Source organism: Protopterus annectens, chromosome 3.part1 (assembly GCF_019279795.1).
Source record: "Protopterus annectens isolate FY-2018-M chromosome 3.part1, PAN1.0, whole genome shotgun sequence".
In the NCBI taxonomy this organism is placed as follows: Eukaryota; Metazoa; Chordata; order Ceratodontiformes; family Protopteridae; genus Protopterus; species Protopterus annectens.
In genome coordinates, this window is record NC_056732.1 from 1,357,490,982 (window position 1) to 1,357,510,567 (window position 19,586).

General features: G+C 35.6%; 1 protein-coding gene across 1 annotated transcript in view; it reads right to left on the minus strand.

Annotated features, from left to right (window-relative positions):
• Positions 1–19,586, minus strand: part of LOC122797773 (microtubule-actin cross-linking factor 1-like) — an 899,011-nt gene that overhangs the window by 643,918 nt on the left and 235,507 nt on the right. The window contains exon 9 of the mRNA XM_044066295.1: positions 11,949–12,056. Within this exon, the coding sequence (XP_043922230.1) occupies positions 11,949–12,056 (108 nt within the window). The remainder of the gene's footprint in view (positions 1–11,948; positions 12,057–19,586) is intronic.

The following is a 19,586-nucleotide window of genomic DNA, read 5'->3' on the forward strand; positions in this document are numbered from 1 at the left end:
ATGTCAGCGTATAGTAATAATAAAATAAAATAATTGTAAATGGGTGGTGAAGACAAGAGGTACATAGGAAGAGTGATGTAAGAAAGGGATAGCCAATGAGTTATATACTGTTTGCATTAGTTGTGAATGTGATAGTATTTAAAATAAATTATAAAATGAAGGCGGTGGGATATATAACACCTGAAGGGTTATGAATTCCAGTTCTGTTCACATATACAGATGACATTATAATAATTGTGAAAAACAAAATTTGGATTAAAGAAGTAATAATCTCCACAAATGAGTGCCTAGAGATAATAGGGATGGCTTTAAATAAGAAAAAGGTAAAGGATTATGTGATTTTGTAAGCATCAGTGGTATATATTTTACAATGAATGAAATTTCTCAGTTAGGTATAAAATTTGAGAATAAAGATGTAAGTAGAATTCAATGGGAAAAAAACAGAAGAAATAAAACAAACATTTTCTGGAAAGCATATAAATTATCATTCAGGAAAAAAGACTTATTTGATAAATTCAGTACAGCTGGGAAAAATAGCATACTTAGCAAGTGTATTTATGTTTTCAACAGTATTTGAAAAGGAGTTACTGTAGATATTTGTTTTATTTATATGAGATTCTAGATTAAACCCAGTACAACGAGAAGTTTTATGTATAAATAAGAAGGGGGTTTAGGGCTAATTAACTCAGTGGTATATGCTGGGTCATTAAAGTGAATAAATGAAAAAATATGAGAGTTTAATAGTAAAACTGAATACATTTTTGTTGTATGGTAAAAAAAGTGAAAGATAAAAACAGTGTATAAATGATGAAATAAAATGTTACTAAGATAAAATATTCTTGTGGAAAATAAAAGTTGGTGATATAGAAAAGATAGAAAGCAATGGTATAAGAATGTAATGATAAAACATTACTATGTAAAACCATGGGAAAACATAACAGATGAAAAAAAATAAAGTCATAAAAATAAGAAGCAAATGATGTAATCAGAAAGTAGAATGTTGGGATTTTTGTGGAGACTGGTAATAGATAAATTGCCAGTAGAAGTAAATATGCCATATGAGAAGAAAAGTGATATAATATGTTTACATTGAGAAGAAAAATAAACTATTGATGTGTTTTTGAAATGTAAAAGAGTAAAAAAGTTATGAGGAAAACTATGTAAAAAAGATTTTTTGAATATATAAAAGACGTGGATAGAATAAACATGGATATGATTAAATATGGATATTATAAGAATAGAAGTAAATAATATGTTAAAAGAATACATATTGTTATATGGGTTATATGGAATGAAGGAATAAATTAAATTATGTTTAAAGGTAAATGGATTTTACCAAGAATATTAAGTAAACCCTAACTGTTGCACCACTGTGGCTCATTGGTGCAGCGGTTAGGGTTGTCACCTCACAGCAAGAAGTCCTTCAGTTCAATTCTCACTTGGGGTGCCTGTCCTCCCTGTGTTCTCATGGGTTTCTTCTGGGTGCCCCAGTTTCGTCCCACATTCCAAAGACATGCTTCGAAGCATTTCTCCCTGGGACTCCACTGAAAATGGGCTCTGTCACAGTCAGACTTTCCTGGTAAACAAATGTTAAAAAAATAAATAAATAAAATCAGATGGTTCTGGAAAAAGGAATGGTTTGTACACTTATAAATATGTAAATATTTTGTAAATAAGAGTCGTTTTGTATAAGAGTTTTATATATATATATATATATATATGTGTGTGTGTGTGTGTGTGTGTGTGTGTGTGTGTGTGTGTGTGCGTAAAGGGCCCATGCTGTTTTTGATTGATGCTATGGGATCTTTCACATCCACTTGAGCTACCACCTACTCAAACAGATGGGACCTTGGTTTAATGTCTCATGAGGAGAACAGGTAAATAATTAAATAAACTAAAATATAATATCTGAGGAAAAATAATGATAACATGAAGCCAGGAGTGAATAAACTAAATAAAAATGAAGTTTCTAATATGGTTTTACATAATACAATGCTCAGCTGGCAGTAGAGTTCCATATATTAAAAGCAGTTGTTGCAATTACAGGAATGCATACTGTAGTGCATTTAACCAAATCTATAGACCGTGTGAATATCATTTTTGAATATGTGTAAAATGTCAAAATAAATTTGCGCATACAGATTTTTATGGCACTGTGTCAAAACAGCAGAAGAAAATGGGAATATTTGTGGGTGTGGTGGAAACTCATAATCTGAATGTAGTTTAGATTTCGGTTAGCACATAAGTTGTTGTAGTGGACTTTTTGGTATAAGATGTTTATGATTCAAGGTAGAACTGTTACATTACTGCTGCTGAGATGTAATATTCTTTTAGTAGTTAATTTTAAATAATTGAGCCAACATACCCAGGGCATACAGTAAAACCAGTAGGTCAGATTTTGCTTATTTATAAGCAAATGTGTAAAAGTGCAAGTTAATATTCTGGGGAATATTCTTTAAAATCAGATAAAGTATTCTAATATATAATGCTGTAATGCACATAAGAAGCTTTTCATGATAAAAACTTATCAACGCTTGCATGTTATTTGAAAGGAAGGCTGCCAGACTGTGATTTTTGAACATAGTTTTAAATATATATTTCTTCATATTTTCATCCCAATGCAACAATTTAATGATTTTATATACAAATATATTATTTAGTTATTGAGTATTCCCTGGTTTTAATGTGTTTATTCATTATTTTTATATAATGTATTCCTAGTCAATACATTTTCTTGTCCATGTACCTTTAGACATTCTATGTGATTTCTTCAGTTGTCACATGATCAAGCAGATCATATTATATAACAGCTTGCAAACAGAACAGCTAACATTTGGTTCTAAAGAAGTCTGTACTTTTTGTGAAAGACAAACGTGCTTAACCATTAAAAAATTTCACTGCTACTACTATGGTTGGTTTCTCAAGAACGTGTTGATAGTTGATTCTGAGTTTGGTAACTTTGTCTGGTTTTCAACACACCTAGAGTGTCTTTTTGTGGATTACAAACCACTCAGAAAGGAATTGAAACATGTTTTTTTTTTTTTTTGGTCCCAGGAACAGGACAAAAACTTCAAAATATTGTACTCTGACGTTTTTCGATATTTAATTGGCATACTAGTGAACCAGGATTCAATTCTTCATTATAGTAGGAAGATAGACTAGTATCATATGGATCAAGGGTTTTGAAAGAGTTACAGACAAATGTGCACAGACAGAGAGCAGAGCCATAGCCAACTTATCTGTTGTCTGGTGCCGCTGACCAATACATCATCTCTACAACTCCCTCATGTCAACACGAGGAGGAAAAAATAAAGGATCACACTCCCAACACCTTGCACCAAGGGTGTCTTCCCCTTTGCCCCATCCTAGCTATGCTTCTGAAAAAGAGAAAGAACCAGTAAAGACTTGAAGCTCATACACAAACTGATAAAAACAAAAAGGAAAAACTCCAAGATGGCGGTCTCCACACTATTTTATTAAACCAATTTAGCTGTTTCGTCCAAAGTTAGAACTTTGGACAAAAATGCTAAACTGGTTTAACAAAAATTGTGTGGAGACCTCCCTCTTGGACTTCTTCCTTTTTATTTTTATCAGTAAGAGAGAGAAAGAAATAATAGCAGCTGTCTTTGATTTTTGGAAAGTCTATGTTTATGTTTGGAATACATCAGTTAAGGTGCAGTCTCATTTTCAGGACTGAAAATAATGCTGCTGAATGTGCAGAAGTACGGCAGCTCAATATAAACCTAGCAAACTGATGCATATTGCTGATATACTTATGGAAGCTTGCTTACAATAATATCAAAAGTGCTGCAGAAAGATTTGTATATCTTATGGTTTATTTCACAGGTACTTCTATTTACAGAAAAGCTTCAGAAGCTGCGATACTCCACTGGAGAGATCAGAGAAATGCAGTTATTAGGAAACATTGTCATGAAAGGAAAGACAGATTTATAATATCAGTACATTCAGATATCAGAGTGTAATTTCTTTATCAAAGATGAGCTTTTCTGTATGTAAAGATTGATGTCTTTCGGCTTATCCCGGTTAGGGGTCGCCACGGCGGAACTCCGATCCGCTAATGTTTGGTAGTGGATTTTTACGTGCCGAGTTACCAGCCTGACACACAACCTTCAATGAAGGCACGCCCATTCACGCATGACTCCACACAGAAGACACTCTAGCTGAGAATCGAACGGGACAACGTCTTGCTGTGAGGGGACAATGCTACTGCAGAACAATGTTTAAACAAATATAGGAATTAATTTAAAAATGTGATGTCTGTAATGCTTTTCATTATTGGAAAATGAGTATAAGGAATTACGAGTACATAAAATGACAAATCTTTTGATGGATGAAAACTAGAGCAGTGGACAAAAGCTGGGATAGATTTGCTTCAGTATAACAATGCTCATTATTTCATCCATCTAGACTATTATGTATCCCAGAGCTGTGCAGCTGTGTGAAGCTATTAGTCACTATGTTACAAAAAGCCTGAAATCTAGATGAGGAGTACTAAGTAAGTCTGATAATTGTCCACAATTCATAACTCAAGAGTTTTGTAATTTTGCTAAACAGTTCAACAGGCTAAATATACTATATCTAGTCCTAAATATGCACCAAGCAACTGGCAGCTAGAGGGCATGGAAAAATGTGCAAGTTGTAAGAATTTGGATTGCTGCTTCTCTGTATTACAGTACAAAAATCCACATCTCCACGCATAGAACATTTTCCAGTTTAGTTACTAATGTGTACACATCTTAGAGCTAAACTGCAGACTTGAAGTTCAAAGAAATGACATTACACTATTAAAACAGAAGCAATATAAGGAAACACATTACTATGACTCATCAATCAGCACTGTACAAGAATTAAAGTAAGGATACATATGGGTTTTGCACTTAATATCCTTAATCATTTACTGGCCACAATTATATGTCAAGCTGAGAAACCTGTATTTTGTAATTTCATTTATAGAAGAAATAGAAGGCATTCCTTAAGTCACATAATAAAAGTAAGGAGGTCTCTGAACCAGATGTGTCTGTTTCTCAAATCTTGTTTTAAAGTGATGTTGCTTCACAATCAGATATAGTATTACTGTCTTCTTAAAGAGAAAATAATTATCCTGTTGCTATGAAAATTCAGTTAGATGAAAAAGTAGTCCAGAAATCTGCTCCAAGTGACATTATTTCTAATCGTAAAGTTGCATTAGAGAAAATAATCATCTGCCATCTAGACAACATTTGGGCTACTGGGCACTAATTACAAATCTTATTACTATAGTGACTGCACATAATATAAAGAGTTTGTGACTCTTCAGAGTGAATTTTCAAATATGTTGATCTTACATTATTGTATTTCGTGTAATACAGTAGCTAGTTATAGTATAATTATAGTATATACAAGAAATAAACCTAGGATTTCTGAAAAAGAGCAAGTGAAGTACTAAAGGGATGGAGGACCAAGGACAAGAAGTCAGCAGAGACTGGGTGGAGATGGGTAATGTATGCAAAAAAGTTAAGATATATAAATACTGAGCAGAAGTAGTAGAAATGAACAAAGTATGATAAAGAAGTTATACTACAGCAGGAAAAGAAAAATTAAGGAAAATAGTATGTGAGGTCAGGAATAGTAACAAGTAGTTGATAATATGATGAATGGATAGTATTAGAATATTTGATTAGATATTAGTCATGAGATTAAATTCATCACACTTGTCTTTTAATTATGTTTGGGATGGTATTTAACAAGTGCCTGTCTAAGTTAAATATTTTTCTGCTCACTATATATAGTTAAATAACATCAGTAATCCAGATGTCAAGTCTTCAAAATGGCAGCTGTTAGGTTTGTGAAATATTTTATTTAATTATTTTTTTAGTTTACCTGAGATACTTTATTTTGTTAATCAATTAAGTGACCTGACCCACAAAAGGCAGTTCTCAGCTACAAGTGAAAAGCATAAAGAGACAAAAGAAACATGAGAAGGCAGCATTACAGCTTGTAAGCAACAGAGTACATAAATGTTAATGTAATTACTCTGAGATCAGCAAGGTACTATTATACAGAGAAGTATTTCCTTCAAGGATGGGCATTTAGGCTTCAGCTCTGTCAGCAGACGCACAGTGCTGCTTTTCTGTATGTATTAAAAAGGAGAAGGCAAATAAGAAGCATATGCTGCTGAAATTATTGTTTATTCCTTCAAAATCCAGGGCCATTTATCTTACATCCTTTACTGCCATACTGAAGGCCATACTAAGGGTTAGTGAGGGGGTAGCTGACATGAGCAGGAGACTGTAAATGCTTTGGTGGTGGCAAAGTCCAAGTTTGCAGGCAAGTGTGGGTGGGTGATATGCAAGGTTAAAATGTTTTTTTTTTTTTTTTTTGTTAGAGCAAGACAGAACAGAAGCTGGTTGAGTGATGGCAAGCCATCCTGACCTGGCAAGGGATCTACATTGGTGCTCCTGTCTACGAATTACAAGATACATTTGAACATTTTACATAGAATGGTCTGCAGTCTCAGAGTTTTAGTAATATGACAAGTAAGAACAGGAAATGCATATTTATCAATAGGTATAATCAACCTTCTCCCTAACATTATGCTTGCATTTTTGAAATGTGGGAAATTCTATAACAAGTCTTAAACATAGTGGTAAGATTGCTTTGTGTTCTGTCTAAGTGGTTGTGAATGACAGAAAAGGATGCAGCCAAGGGTCAGTATACTTAAAATAACACACATATAGTGCAATGCCGTGGTGGTATGACAGTAGCGTTGTTACCTCACAGCAAGAGGTTCTCACGTTCGATTCTCGGCTGGGCTTGGGAGTGCCTTCTGTGTGGAGTCTGCATGTCCTCCCCGCAGTTGAGTAGCGTTTGAAAGACATGCATGCATAAATGGGTGTGCCACCTCGGCATTTCGTAAAAATCTACTGCCAATCATTAGCGGACCGGAGTTCCGCTGTGGCGACCCCTTACCAGGAAAAGCCGAAAGACAAACAACAGTGCAATTCCCTATGCACTGCAGAGTATACATTCCAACATGGTACTTAGCAATATGGTTTTAGTTTAACCAAAGCTGATCCACAGCCCCTTGCACATGAACCTGTTGGCTCCCTGACAAATCCTTAAATCATTTGTCAATGCCTCATGGAAGCATGATCACAAATAAACAAAATGCCCTGAATGCAAACAGCATTCAGGACAGAAAAAAACATACAAAACAGTATTTTTGCAGGGTGACCTGCGCCCTGCACCGTATGATGTGGGGGTTGTACCCTCACACCTCCAGTTTATTTTTATGTATATAGGTCCCCTACAAGATCCCGAATGCACAGAATCCCACCGCCCACAATACAGAGACAAAAAGCCCACCGCCCACAATACAGAGACAAAAAGCCCGAAACCCCACATTATCGAAAGACCAGAAGTGCGAAATTCAAAATCCCGATGTTAAGGGATTTTGAGTTCGCGCTTCTGGTGTTGCGGTTCAGGAAAGTATGTGTGTGTAAGTGTGTTTGTGAGGGGCTTTAGTGTGTGTAAGTGTGTGTTGTGACTGTGGTGTGTGTGTGTGTGTGTGTGTGTGTGCGTGTGTGTGTGTGTGTGTGTGTGTGTGTGTGTGTGTGTGTGTGTGTGAGGGACTGTAATGTGTGGGTGTGAGTTTGCATTGTGTATATGTTTGTGCGATCTCGGAGTTAGAATAATAAAGTATGGGGGGTGTGGGGGGCACAGCCCCCCACATGGGGGATGCAGGTGGGCGAAGCCCCCCTGCTTATCTTTAGTGTAGGGTGGTTTGTTTGGTTATGGGGAGAGGGTGTGTGTTTTTTTCTGTGTGTGCTATATGTATGTATTAGTTTCGCGATTTTGAATTTCGCTCTTTCAACGTTTTGGTAATGTGGGGTTTTGGGCTTTTTGTCTCGGTATTGTGGGTGTCGGGATTCTGTGCATTCGGGATTTCGTAGAGGACCCATATATATATATATATATATATATATATATATATATATATATATATATATATATATATATATATAAACTCTGAGATCATACCAATATGGGGAATAAGGAAATCTCTGATACACCCATAATTCATCTTTCAGGTAAAAAGTTGTCTGGTGGCACACTAGCAGTCAGACAAATGATTATGCTGATTTTTAATGCTTCATAGAAAATCCTGCCCCAAACCAGGTATAAATGATAACTAAGCCTATATTAGAATACTTAATACTTTTCCAAATCATAACATCTTGAGCCATAACCATTCAAGCAAAAACATAGAAAAAAGTAAACATTATAATTTCCAGTATGCACCAATATTATCAACAGTCTCCACACAAGGGCTGTGTTCCCTGCTCTATACTAGATAATATAACAACCTATGAAACAAAAAAATTGCCATTTCCTGAGTTCTGGTGGTTTCAATCAGAAACACAAAATATTATTTTTTCATGGAAACTGGGCATGGTAGATCAAATTTGGAATATTTTGATCAACAGGTATTAAACCTACATAATTACTACATAATTACTACCTTTACTAAATGTAGGAATAGCTTCAGCTGAATAGTCTGCACTGAGGTGGCCAAGGTCATGTGCATGTTCTCTCTCTCTTTTTTTTTAAGAAAGTTTTTATTGTGCATATTATTAGTTCTGAATCTAAAAGTTTTAAACTTACCTGTGATCAGCATCTTGATAAATGTGTGACTATAGGGGTTATTTAAGTAATCCACGTGTGGGCAGACAGAATGGGAACATTGCTGATTTTTATCTGTACTTTGTACGTTTAGCTGTTTAAGTAGCTATGGAATTATTATGGAAAGGTATCATCACGTCAGGTATGTCATGTTTGCTGTGCTCTTCTTGTTAGACCTTTGTCATCAAGGATTTGAATGGTCAACTGTTGTCACAAGTCTCAACATCAGTTTTCTCTTCCTGCTGCCAAACCCTTTAGACACTCTGAGAAAAGATGCTTCCTTGCTTGACTAAGGAGCCCACTTATGGTCCCCACTTGTAGAGGGTAATAGAAGCTCCTGGAGCTGCAGTGACTGCTGCACTAAACCTACTACAGCTAAAACCTATGACATTTTCTGTCTAAGCACTGGACAGGGAGCTGAAAACAAAACCTTCCAGTCAAGATCAGACAACTAGTCCATTGTGTGGCATCTAAAAGAAAAAAGAATGTACTCTTGTTCCCTTTATGGGGAAATAAAGGTTTTTCTGTGGGATTAAGACTAGGACATGTTTCTGCTAATGATTCTCATCCAGGGAATGTGAACACTGGGGTTGTTCTTAAGTTCCATATCCTGGGAATATAAACACTGTGATGGTTCCTTGAGTTTCACATCCTGAGAATGTAAACACTGTGGTGGTTCCTTGAGTTTTATATCCTGGGAATGTGAGCACTGTGGTAGTTTCTTGAGTCTCATATCCTGGGAATGTGAACACTATGCTGGTTCCTTGAGTGTCATATTCTGGGAATGTGAACATTGTGGTGATTCCTTGAGTATTATATCCCGAGAATCTGAACACTGCAGTGGTTCCTTGAGTATTATCCTGGGAATGTGAACATTGTGGTGGTTCCTTGAGTATTATATCTCGAGAATGTGAACACTGTAGTGGTTCCCTGAGTCTCATATCCTAGGGATGTGAACACTGTAGTAGTTCCCTGAGTATTATCCTGGGAATGTGAACACTGTAGTGGTTCCTTGAGTCTCATAGCCTGGAAATGTGAACACCGTGGTGGTTCCTTGAGTTTCATGTCCTGGGAAGTGAACATTGTGATGGTTCCTTGAGTCTTATATCCTGGGATTGGGAACATTGTGGTGGTTCCTTGAGTCTTATATCCTGGGACTGGGAACACTGTAGTCATTCTATGAGTATCATATCCTGGGAAGTGAACACTGACAGTTCCTTTAGTCTTCTGTCCTGGGATTGGGAACACTGTGATGGTTCCTTGAGTCTTATATCCTGGAACTGGGAACATAGTTCCTTGAGTCTTATATCCTGGGATTGGGAACACTGTGTTTGTTCATTGAATCTTATATCCTGGGATTCGGAACACTGTGTTGGTTCCTTGAGTTTTAAATCCTGGAAATGTGAACACTATAGTCATTCTTTGGGTATCATATCCTGGGAATATGCACATTGTGGTGGTTCCTTGAGTTTCATGTCCTGGTAAGTGAACATTATGGTGGTTCCTTGAGTCTTATATCCTGGGATTGGGAACAATGTGGTGGTTCCTTTAGTCTTCTGTCCTGGGATTGGGAACATTGTGTTGGTACTTTGAGTCTTATATCCTGGGATTGAAAACATTGTGGTGGCTTCTTGAGTCTCAGTTCCATTCTTAACCTAGAGATGAGAATCAAAATGGCATACAGACAAGTACTAAGCACACTGGAGGTTGAAGTTTTTACCACCAGGTTGAATGCAGTAGTAGGAGATAGGACTAATAACATAGGGTGGCATTCTTTACTTAATCAAAAGGAAAGAAGTTGGATTATTAAATTAGGAGGGTTGTTTTCCCCAGGTCTTAATGGCCATTTATAAGTATTTAATGAAAGGTATGTGTCATTAATTGCTGATTATAGTGTATATCAGGTGCTTATGTTTTTTATGCATTTGTATTCTGTCACTGAGGAAGGCAAGTTTTGCTGAAACTGGTTTGACTGTTTCTTGGTGTTGCCACATATAATAAATACTATATCTCACTCATACGGTGCTGGCCATGTGTTTTTGCTGCTGAATGCAATAGTACCCAATTTCTGCTTACTACAATAGGGCACGGGGGAAGTTGAAAGTGAATGCAGTTTCTGTGTAGTAGAAACGGAAATTTCCATTTGCTTTTCCACCATTCTTTTTGATTTAACATCTTACCCATATTCATAGAATAAATATCAAGATTCAATCATATCACCCTATGATGGCTCAGAAGAGTATGGATTCAGGTGCCCAGGTCCTCAAGAGATGTTCTCAATCTAAACTGGTGAAATCCCCTTTGAGTTGGAGATACTTGGCTTCAGCTCCATTCCTTGTTGTACTGCTAGATCCTGATTACTCAGATCTTTTAGCTGAGGTCTTGGATATGTAAATGTCATCTCAGTTCATCACAACTTTGTGGAAAGTAGAATTGTGCCATAGCACAGGCTTGCTAAGTATTTATTAGAGGTATGATGAATTCTAACAATAAAAACCTTGAGATGTGGAGAAAAGCATAACATAAGGGGTGGAGGATGATACTCTGGCTATACTAAGGACTTATTTTAATTATGCTCTTTAGTGACAATGTTGGAATGTGATACTCAGCAAAGCTGTGTACCTGTGTACTTACCTTGTGCAAAACTGTGTTTTGTGTACAAAGTGTTCTCGTGGCCTTTAAGAAACTTGACTTGCCTGTGTAGCTATCCAGGCATGAACATGGTAACAATTCAAAACATTATGGGATACGCAGTGCACGACAAGATCACTATTTCACACTGAAGTGCAAGAATGACAAACGCATACGCAAACAGAATGTTTCTTAGACAGTTCAGTAGGTAGGTGTACTAAATTCTTCCATTAAATTAAGCTACAAAAAGAAAAACTTAGCAAAACTAGACTTCTAACTGTGTAATACCTTAAACCTCTTGTATCAGAGGCCTCATGGGATATATGCAAATCACCCTTTAAGGATATCATTTGTTTCAGCTAAATGACAATTCTGAATGTCCATGACTTTTTCTTTTACTTTCAAGTCTATTTATGGACAATTAAAGGCCATTAAAGCCAAACTCCTCTAGCTGTGGACATGCATGTTTTTGCTTTATTATGACATCATCAGCACAGCATAAGAGGAATGTTTGACCTTTGGAAACACAGGATTGTCATACCCAGCTGATATCCATAAACATTAGGGTGTCTACAAAATATCCCAGTGCACCTGGATATAGTTCTACAGAGCATTTCCTTGGTTTGTTCATTCACCTTTACAGTCTCCCTGCTGGACTCTGGCCGGAAGTCTAGTGAGACATCCCCAACGTGTTGTAGCCTTTCCACAATACCTTTATGTTGCAGAATCTCCAGTGACAATATCTGTAAAAAAAGGAACAACATGAGTGCATTGTATATATATTTCGGTTGAGAACAATGGTGCAAAATAACAGAATGCAGTAATCTGGCTGGTTGTATAACCTAGTGGGTTAAAGACACAAGCTGGAAATAAACTGTATTCTATTGACCTAGTTTGAATCACACACTCTTTACTTGCATACTTTGTAAATTTGAGCAACTCGTTTAAGCAGACCAGTGTTTTTAGGTCACCTATGTGCCTAGTTAGTCTTACCTGACCAGTCAAGTAACACTTTATCAGTAAATGTTTAACCTCTGTGTTTCCACAATATTAGCTGGAGGTACTACAGCAGCACTGCATTTTACAGGGAAGTAATAGAGTTCATACTGTTATATATGATAATTAAGTAATCTGTTATCCTAATTGAAGGAAGAAAATCCGATATACAGATCTATTGAAAATCAGATAAGTGTGTCTGCAGGCCACACATATGACTTGACTTGGCACACCATCCTAAACCAAATTCATTCTGTGGCAGTGACAACAAAGTGATACAAACAAGAACTAGGGACAACACTGAGGAAAGATAAAATCTTCTTTTGGCTTCTCCTGTTAGGGGTCATCACAGTAGATCACTGGTCCGCAGAGTGACTGGCAGTGGAGTTTTTGTGGTGTCGAGTTGCCAACCCGGCGCCCAACCTTCACAGAAGTCTAACACACACACACACACACACACACACACACACACCTACTGCATGTCTTTTAAATCATGGGAATGCATGCAGACTCCACACAGAAGGCACTCCAGTTGGCATTAATTCCTCAGAATACACTGAGGTAACTGTATAGCAGTGTTTACCAAAAGGTTGTGCGAAAATTGGAAAATGACATAACTGACTGAAATGTAGTTAAAGTACAATATTCAGTGGTGAAAATATGCAGGCTATGTTTTCACCCTTAGAACAGAAAGCCTTAGTAGTATTCCATATGTGATTATTGAATAAGCAAAAAGTGTATTGAATCAGTGACACAGAAGGCAACTCATGGCATCCATTTTCATTTTTGTCATTGCCCGTATTTTTCAGAGTGTGACAAAGGGATGGAAACAGAAAGAACACATTCTAAAGGGATGTTGCCAGAAGAACTGCTGAATTTGTGATTTGTAGAACAGGAAGAAGAGCACATACGGTGCCAAGAGTACTGAAAGGAGCAGTAAGCAAACATCAGTATGTTTTGCTTCATTACTGTGAAATGAGTATGCAGTCTTTATAGGTCAGGATTATGATACTGGCCCACTAGTGCAGCAATCTGAATTATTTCTATTTTGCCACAGAGCCGGATTAAGTGAAAGACTTTGCATGGAAAAAATGTAAAGCAAATCATGTACAATGAAAAGCAAAATAATAAAATTCAAGACTACACAGAAGCCAGACTAACACAGTCTTTCTAGACAACATTTTAGACCCACACAGGCCATTTTAGAGTTGGTCTTATTAATGTCCCTGATGCATACATATATTTGAAACCCAGTTATCTAATGATACCTTGAAATATTTAACCTTTTTGTCTGATCTAATTTGCCTTGGTAATAGTTCCAAATCTTACCCAATCTTAAGAGAAAAAAGTAAGTAAATAAAATAACTTCTTAACTTTGAATTTACAGATATCAACCTAGTCTATCAGATTATCATTCCTAGTGTTTACATCATGATCAATAAAATTAATAAGCAAAACAGCAGCCACCTTACAATTCTTTGGACATTTATAAATTAAAATCCAAATCTCATCTCAAAAATATAAATGCAACCAAATATAAGGACAAACATTGCAATCTTCCCTTAGAGGGCAACACCTTACAGCAATCTGTCTAGCAATTTTTTTTGTATATGATCTTTATCTGTGAAATACGTATCACACAGAGGGACCCTCCATATTCAATAATAGGTCTTATACTAGTGATATATATTTTAAGTGATATCTAGCTATTTCTACTTGAAAAACAAGTATATTTTAATAATTCCATAACAAGTCCTAGTAATATTTGCTACATTCGCCTCAAATTTCAAATTACAATCTACCAAATTACCCAAATCTTTTTTTACATGGGAAAATACAAAGACTTGGTTATCTAAAGCATATATGGGTAGAATGATTTTTTCCCAAGGTGCAAGATAGTACATTTATTGTTATTAAATCTCATACCTTTTGATACACCCCTCTCATATTTATTTATTTATTTGCTTTTGTTGACCAGGAAAGTCCACTGGGCTAAAATGAGCCCATTTTCAGTGGAAGCCTGGGGAGAAAAGCTCCATAACAAAATACAAGATATTAGAAATTTGTTAAACAAGTATTTACAACATGTAGCTAATTTACAAGAGTAACAAACAATGAGGCTATCACTAAGCCAAGAATATTTAAAGACATTGTACAATTATATGACTGGAAGTTATGAAAGAAACTTTGATTCATGGCAAGGTATCCAGTATATGTGGAGTGTAACAGAAGAGACAGATAAGCTATACAAATATACAATTTTGTAGTACATATTGGACAGAATAGACAATGTGGTTAACTATACAATATTATAAACTATATAAATAATTTTGTAGTTGGTAACAATCATTTAGATTGTAACCATTCTTCCAGTTTTGATATAATCTGCAAACTTATTTAGCCACATTGTTTCCAAGCTTTGACATTCTGACATTACCAGTCCAAATAGCAATAGCCCTTAAAGTGACCTCTGTAGCATGCCTTTTAAAATAAATTTATAATCAGAATAGGAATTTTTAATTCTTACTCTGTATCTTCTGTCTAACAACCAATGCGATATCCACCTAGCCATATATCCATCCACATCCACTTTCTTAAGTGTATTTATAGTTACCACGTGGGAGACAGTAGCAAACACCCTAGCAAAACTGAAGAAAGCTATGTCCACTGCTAGGTATTCATACGGAGCACAAACAACAATCTCACAGAAACTTATCAAGTTAGTTATACTTGATCTACCTGACAAAAACATAAGTTGCTTTCTGTGCTAAAATCTAGTATTTGATTAAACATCAGACATAAAATGCCCTTTCAAAACACTTTCCCAGTATACACATGAGGCTGATTGGTCTATAGTTTACTTTTTTTTTACTGGGACTACGATTGCTCCTTTCTGTTAATCAGCCACATATGCTTCCCTAAAGAACTTTTGAAATAGGTTCATAGGTTCATAGGTTCATACTAGGCTATCTGCCCAAGAGCATTTATAAGCCTAGCCCATAGTTATGTGGCTTTCGCCACCCCTTTAGTTTGAATAAAAACTATGCCTATCATTTTGCTGTGCCTCTGTCAAGCAGTGACACTGAAGTAATCCCTGGGGTATATCTGCGATCTCCCATCCATTGGTCAAGATTCCTCTTGAACAAGGCCAGCGAGGTGCTCTGCCTCACATGTACCGGGATTTTGTTCCACAGCATAGGGAGTCTCTGGGTGATGAATCTGTCCCTCCAGCACGTTCTATTTATAACCGTGTCAAGGTTTAAGTCTCCCGCCCTTGTGGTTCTGAGGGATCTAAAACACTAAACAGGGGATCAACATCTCTACAATGGTTTACTATCATAATTTCGAAGTGCATCTGGCCGACACCACTGCAGCGAATGGCAGGGGGTCGAATGGTGACAATGTCAAACTCGACATTGTCGAAGTACAAATATCGCCCCTATCTCGACCCATGTTAAAGACCTTTGGAGGTCGAATTTGAGATGTACTTTCGGCAATGTCGGAATTGGACATTATCACTTTTGTGCTTGGGAGTCGGAGATACCATTATTCGACTGAATGCACTTTGGAATTATAATAGTAAACCCTCTACAATCTGATGCAGAAAATATCCATTAAGACCATCTGATCCTGTGGTGGAATTACATTTAATATTCAGTACAGCCTCTTTATACAATCCTCTTTTAAACTCGGACTAACCCTATCAATTTTCAAAGGGGGAAAATTCTGTAAATTGCCAATTAAGGAATTATAAAGTAAGCTATGTACAAACAATCTCACCCATTTGTTTGTCTTTGTAATAACCTTTATGCTCTCTTTTAACACCATTCCAGAAGTATCATCAAGTCCCTAATGTCTTAGATGTTTAAAAAGCCTTTATTATTATTATCATTCAATTTAGAAGTTAAATTGAGTTCATAGCTAGATCTCACCTCATTTATTACTTTTAGATATTTATTTGTAACTCTGTTATAGTCACTTTTGTTTGTTATTGTAGGAGATCTTTATAACATCTGCACATATTGTTCTTTTTCCTTCCACCATAGTTGATTGTTTGCCCTATTTCTAGGCTTAAACCCCACTGGTACATAATGTTCTATCAAATTATTAATACAGGTAAAAAAACATTGCCAGTTTTCACTTATGTTTTATTTTCAAAATTAGCCTTCCAAATCTATTGTTGCGTTTCAGCATTTATTGAATCAAAATCTGACTGACTGAACATTTTTATCAATTCTCTTGGGTTAATGGGTACAAGATTGCAAAATGAGTCCTCAAAGTTTACACATAAGTGGTCAGAACTCCCCAACTATGGTCCAACATTACACATGTTTAATTTCAATCTTTTACTTATCCATGCCACATCCAAAATATTTTTCTTTGTCTAAACTTATTCACTATTTCAGTATAACAGTTGATCATACCATCTGTTATTAATGTATTTACAGATTTAATAGATGTAGTGAGGACTGACCAATCAACATTAGAAACATTTTGATCCACTTTAATAATATCAGCTTTGTTTTCAAAACAATTCATTATATGTTGTTCCAACTTATTATATTTATTTTGTTATATTTGGAGGATGATAGAAAATAGTTACATCACAGCTTGTTCCCCTAACATCAATTTTCACTATTAGGAATTCAGTAGTTTTATCACTGCACATTAATGCTGACTCATATTTCGTTGAAACATAAATAGACATCCTTCATCCCCAATGGTTACCTCTAAAAATTTGATGTCCTGTAAATCCCAGTATAATTAATGGTTTCTTGTTATTAGTAAACCAGGTCTCTGTAATTAGTGATACCACTATATAAGCCTCTAACGCTATACATTTATTATTTAAACTAAGAGCTTTTGTTAGCAAACATCATAAGTTAGTAATGGTCGAAATGGAAATTTTTATTGACTCAAACTTTACAAAAAATGAATCAGTATTGTTGGATATGTTCCCATAACTCTGTTGCCTAAATGACTCAGATGTAACTTGTCTTTGCCACAAAATGCAGTCTTACTGTTAAGCATTTCCCAAAGAAAAATACAAATACTGAATTTAAAGGACTCACACCTTTGCAGGCTTATAGTACCTTGAAACTAAGGTGCTAGAAGGATATCAGTAAATACAAATTTAAATCCATAGGTTTTACTCACAACTACTATATCTCCCACGGCACTTTGAAATAATTCCTTGAAACATCATTACATCAACAAGCCACTATAACAAAATCATATCTCAAGCCATTTTTATATATATTTTCTGAATAAATGTAATCATGGATGAGGCTGCAACTAACCCTCTATTAACTCAAGGTGAGATGTTTCTTAGACTTCTCAACATAGAATCCCGAATAATTAAAATATGCTTCATACTTCTGATCTATTCTTTTCAAGAGAGTAGGTGTTTAAAATACTAGAAGGGCAAACTCCTCCATCATTCACTATTAAACTTGATGGATTTCCTCCTGTAGCCCTTTGCTGACACTTTTTTGTTGCTTGGATAGTATCGCCCTTTACTGATAACAATTCTGCTTCACTCCATAAATATTTATTGCGCAATACCACTCTATTTTTTACTAATGATAAGCTAGTTCAGCCCCTTGATCAAAACATCCTACTGAATTAACTCGATTCGAAACAGTATCATGTTGTTTAATATTTACTAATATTTATTTTAATTATTTAATTATTTATTATTTAATTATATATACTTAATATTCATATTGATGAATATCCCAATTTATACTTTTCACTCTTAAGATCCCTAATTAAGTTTAATGGGATTCCGAAATCAGACTTTTTTCATCTAATCCAGTAGAATTACTTTATTACAGTATTACACTTCTGATATATATATATATATATATATATATATATATATATATATATATATATATATATATATGGGTTCCATACACTAGATCGAATTTTCACTAATTCGAAATAGTGCATTGAATGCTCACTGCAGCGAAAATGCACTTAATCGAAAGTGCACTTACGCAAAGTTCAGTACAATGAACCGGTGTTGTACTGAACTTCCGTGCAGTACTCACGGATCTTAGGGTTTGGGCACTGTCATAGTAAGGGGATATCCCATAGGGCTATCCCCTTACCATGACCTGTGCCCTAACCCTAAGGTCCGTGATGACTGCAGCGCAGTGAAGGACATAGCAATGTCCTCCACTATGGTGCGATAGTCATGGACCTTAGGATTAAGGCATGGGTTAGGGTAAGGGGATAGCTTTACAAACTATCCCCTTACCCTAACCCGTGCCAAAATCCTAAGGTCCGTGACTATCACACCATAGTGTTGGACATAGCTTTTTTTATGTCCTCCACTGTGCTGCGGTGTTTTCGTGAGGTGCACTTACGCAAAAGTTCACTTTCATTAAAGTGAACTTTCGCAGAAGTGAGGCTTCCTATTACAAGTTCGAAGTAGTGAACTTTCGTTCTTGTAATAGGAAGCCATATATATATATATATATATATATATATATATATATATATATATATATATATATATATATATACACACACACACACACACACACACACACACACACACATATATATATATATATATATACACACACACACACACACACACACACACACACACACACACACACATATATATATATATATATATATATATATATACACACACACACACACACACACACACACACACATATATATATATATATATATATATATATATATATATATATGGGTCGCTATCAGTTGATCGAGTTTTCAGAAACTTGAATCCCATATGGGCGAGACCATATGATCAAGATTTTGAAAACGTGAAGCTTTTGAATAGAGATTGTGGTAGAGCGAGGACTGGGAAATGTACCCTTTTCCTCACTGTAATGCAATCTCAGAGTTTAGTATATATAATTTGTAGGGGGTGTGGTGTGCAGGGGCTTGCCCCCCTTACAAAAATGTAAAAAAGGTAGATTTCTGTGGGGTTTTTTTGATGTTTGAGTTTTTGGAAACTCAATCATATGGTCTCTTCGACATTTTTTTTGAGTTTCCAAAAAGTCAATCATTTGACATAGACACATGTATATATATAATATATAGATATATATATATCTATATATATATATATATATATATATATATATATATACACACACACACACGTGCACATATATTTTTATTTATATCACATTTTATACAAGCTTTAGTTAATTTTACAATCTTAAATGTTCTCTATTTCTTATCTAGTCCTTTCTTGTATCAGGTCTAAACACTGCAAAACAAAA